Source organism: Dinoponera quadriceps, unplaced genomic scaffold, assembly GCF_001313825.1.
Source record: "Dinoponera quadriceps isolate SergipeBrazil2010 unplaced genomic scaffold, ASM131382v1 scaffold3943, whole genome shotgun sequence".
In the NCBI taxonomy this organism is placed as follows: domain Eukaryota; kingdom Metazoa; phylum Arthropoda; class Insecta; order Hymenoptera; family Formicidae; genus Dinoponera; species Dinoponera quadriceps.
In genome coordinates, this window is record NW_014557915.1 from 7,399 (window position 1) to 10,697 (window position 3,299).

The following is a 3,299-nucleotide window of genomic DNA, read 5'->3' on the forward strand; positions in this document are numbered from 1 at the left end:
AAATAACATTTATTTTATAAGAATTTAAAGTAAAGTTAAATCGTGATTATACAAAGTTACTAATATTGATTCAGGATTGTAAAAATTATTTATTTTATATTTCTTCACTGTCTTATTAAATATATAACATAAATTTTTTTAAACAAAAAAAATTACAAATTTTTAAGAATATCGATATTTTTTGTGTTTAACATTACATAAAAAGTATAATTTAAGATATTCATTTCATTTATAATAAATGTTAATGTTAATATTAACTATATATGTTAACTAAAAGCAATAAATATAAATATCATATATTTTATAAGAATACCTTCGCCTGTTTCTCTGGACATTTTTATCAGTCAGCATCAGATGTAATATAAATATTGTTTAATATTTACTGGGTACACATAACTTCTTTCAAACTTATTATCATCTTGTCTTTACTTCTTCAACTCTTACTATCCTTGATTAATTTTATAAATGGTAACATAACGATCACCTATGGTCGTTTTGCACCCCAACATGTTTTTACAAGTTTATATTTTGAATAAGACAAGTCACAGCTAATTCTTGTTACACAAGTTAGGTCTCTAAATGTCTAAGTGAATAGTACATATTGGTTCCTGATCAGTAAAAAAATCCACTGCGACATAAGCTCCATTTTCTGACCACTGGGGTATGAAATGACTTCAAGTGACTATTCCCGAGTTAAACATGGTTATTTGAATCCACTTGTTAGCACTTGTCAAATCGAACGAAAATTAAGAATTCCTCGATCTACAATTAATTGAATGTAATAATCTGTTCAATACTGTCATTAAATGACGTTAATTTTGTGCAAAAGTTAAGCGAAGATAACCACGTATAAGTAAAATTTTGTAAATGGGCACTCGACACAGGAACAGAACCCGAATTTTTTTGGAATGTTTATTTCAGCGATGTAGCAATATTTCTAAGCACTGAATGTCTTAATAGACTCAGTTGTCATTATTATTCATCAGTAAATCGTCATTAGTCCCGACAAATTCTGAATAAACATCGTAGGAGACTCCATGTGTGGATTGGAACATTTAATGGTCACATTATCGGACCGCATTTTTTAAAGAAATTTACAATTAACAGTACAATTTACATACTTTCTTCAGAACCATTTATTAAAGTACCATGGGAACATTTGATTGGATGTTCATCGAAGATTTTGGTTTCAGCAAGATAGTGCTCCTGCACATTTCGCTCGAGATGTTAAGAGATTTTTAGATGCGGAATTCCTAAATCATCGGATAGACCAACAAGGACCAGTTTTGTGGCCTTCGAGATCACTGAACCTTAATCTTTTAGCTTTCTACTTATGGCGGTATGTGAAAAATGCTGTATAGAAAAATGAACTAACTACAGAAATAGTTATGATGAATAAAATCAACTTTGTCAAACGATAACTCCGCAAATAATCAGATTAATTATATAAAATTTTAGACGCATATTCAACTTGTGATTAGGGAATAACGATGGATATTTGAAATATTTGATACAGACAGAGTGACGTAATGGCAACGATTAGATGAGTCTATAATCTATTATCCATCGTCATCGGCTACACCATTCCCTGGTCTTGCCTTCATTGGCCGGATCGTTCCCTGATCTTGCCCTCATTGGCTGGATCGTCCCTTGGTCTTGCCTTCATTGGCCAGATTGTCCACTGATTTTGCCTTCATTGGCCGGATCGTCTGCTGATCTTCATTGGCCGGATCGTCCCATGGCTTTGCATTCATTGGCCGGATCGTCCGCTAGTCTTGCCTTCATTGGCCGGAATATATTTCAAAATAAAAACTTTGAGCGCTATTTTACGCCTGTTGAAGGAGGTTTAGCGAAAAATTACCAGAAACAACATTTCCTCATTTTTTCCATAGAATACGAATCTGTAATAAAACATAAACGTTTCCGTCGAAAAAATTAACCTGGGCTTTATTGAGTCCAAAGTGAGCCCCAGATCCAAAATCTATGTAGCTCATCTAATGGCCCATTTCAAATCCTACAACTTTTATTTAAAACATTTTTTTCGAGTTATGTTGGTGTCCATGTTAGAATGGGACACCGTGCATATATAATGAAATAAATATCGTATATATAATAGTATATTTAACGAATAAAAATCTACAAACAAATTTGATACCGTCTATTAATGAACAAGTTCGAAACATTAATGTATTATCTGAAATTATGTTTCTACACCATTGACTTTTTACAAAACGGTGACTATAACGTCAAAAATGAAAATATTATCCTGCTTATTTATTGGCTCGAGATTGGAAACGAAATTTCTTCTTATTTAAGAATTATTAAAGAAAAACAATAATTTTATAAAATTTTTAATATATCAATATTTTTAAAACGAGGCCTTTGAGACCATATGTTCCTGAACTATTCTTCATAAATTAGCCTCAAAAAGTAGCTTCTAAAATAGTGGGCAATATTTAGGAAATATCCTGTATAATATTAGATTATACCTAAAATATCCACTATACTTTAAATGGTTATGCCTGATTTCAAATAACTATAGAAGATTCATCGGTTCATTCCTTCACCGAAAAGGAACGAGGCGGTGAATAAAATAAACGAACATTCACCTGCAGGATTAATATCTAGCAGTCTTTGATCCTGAGTTCTGGTAGGCGTTGGGGTAGGTATGTTCCTCGTGGACTCCAAGTCCAACAAGTTCCTAATTCTTCTGACCGAGGTTGCACGTTGGCTTGCAGAGCCACCTAATGACGGTTTCTGGGACACCAGCGACGAGCGCCCACTCGACGCCACTGAGGCTGGCCTTGGATTCGTTGCTCCGCGATGGCACGTTGAGCTGATCGCCGTCGACGCTCTCAGATTCGCGAGATTTACCTGTTGGGCTGACGCCGATCTCGTCGACAAGCGATCAAGCGTGCTCGAAAGCGGTCTGTACGTACCGTAACTGCCATAGTCTCCCTATGTAATACAGAAAATAAATTCGAGAATATAAATATATAGTAAGATAATTTCCTATATAAATTCAACATTCGTCACTATTAATTTTTAACTAAAAACGTAGATAGAAATTAGACGGAAATTTATTTTCATGAAATATATGCGTGCAAAGCGAGTTCTTCCGTAAATAAATAATTTTTAAAATACAAAATATATTTCCTATTATCCTATTATCCTATTATTATTTTTATCAGTAACGCTTCAACCAACTCAAGAGGCGATTTCCAGTCAGCACCAAATTTGAATGTAACAAATCGGACGGCATGTGATAAGCAGCAATAAACATTACAGCAGTTATCTTT

The 3,299-nt window shown here is 33.5% G+C and overlaps 1 protein-coding gene across 3 annotated transcripts; it reads right to left on the reverse strand.

The window, feature by feature from the left end:
* Positions 1–586: 586 nt before the first annotated feature.
* On the reverse strand, positions 587–2,954 carry LOC106749502. Of its 3 annotated transcripts, XM_014629008.1 has the most exons (4): positions 2,940–2,954; positions 2,610–2,874; positions 1,862–1,901; positions 587–1,779 (listed from the first exon to the last, which is right to left on the reverse strand). In XM_014629008.1, exons 1-4 carry the CDS (start codon positions 2,949–2,951, stop codon positions 1,770–1,772), a joined length of 327 nt encoding a protein of 108 aa, XP_014484494.1. In that variant the 5' UTR covers positions 2,952–2,954; the 3' UTR covers positions 587–1,769. The 3 variants fall into 3 exon arrangements, with proteins under 3 accessions (XP_014484494.1, XP_014484495.1, XP_014484493.1); XM_014629009.1 differs by lacking the exon at positions 1,862–1,901; XM_014629007.1 differs by lacking the exons at positions 587–1,779; positions 1,862–1,901 and having other exon boundaries at positions 2,408–2,874.
* Between the last annotated feature and the right edge of the window lie 345 nt (positions 2,955–3,299).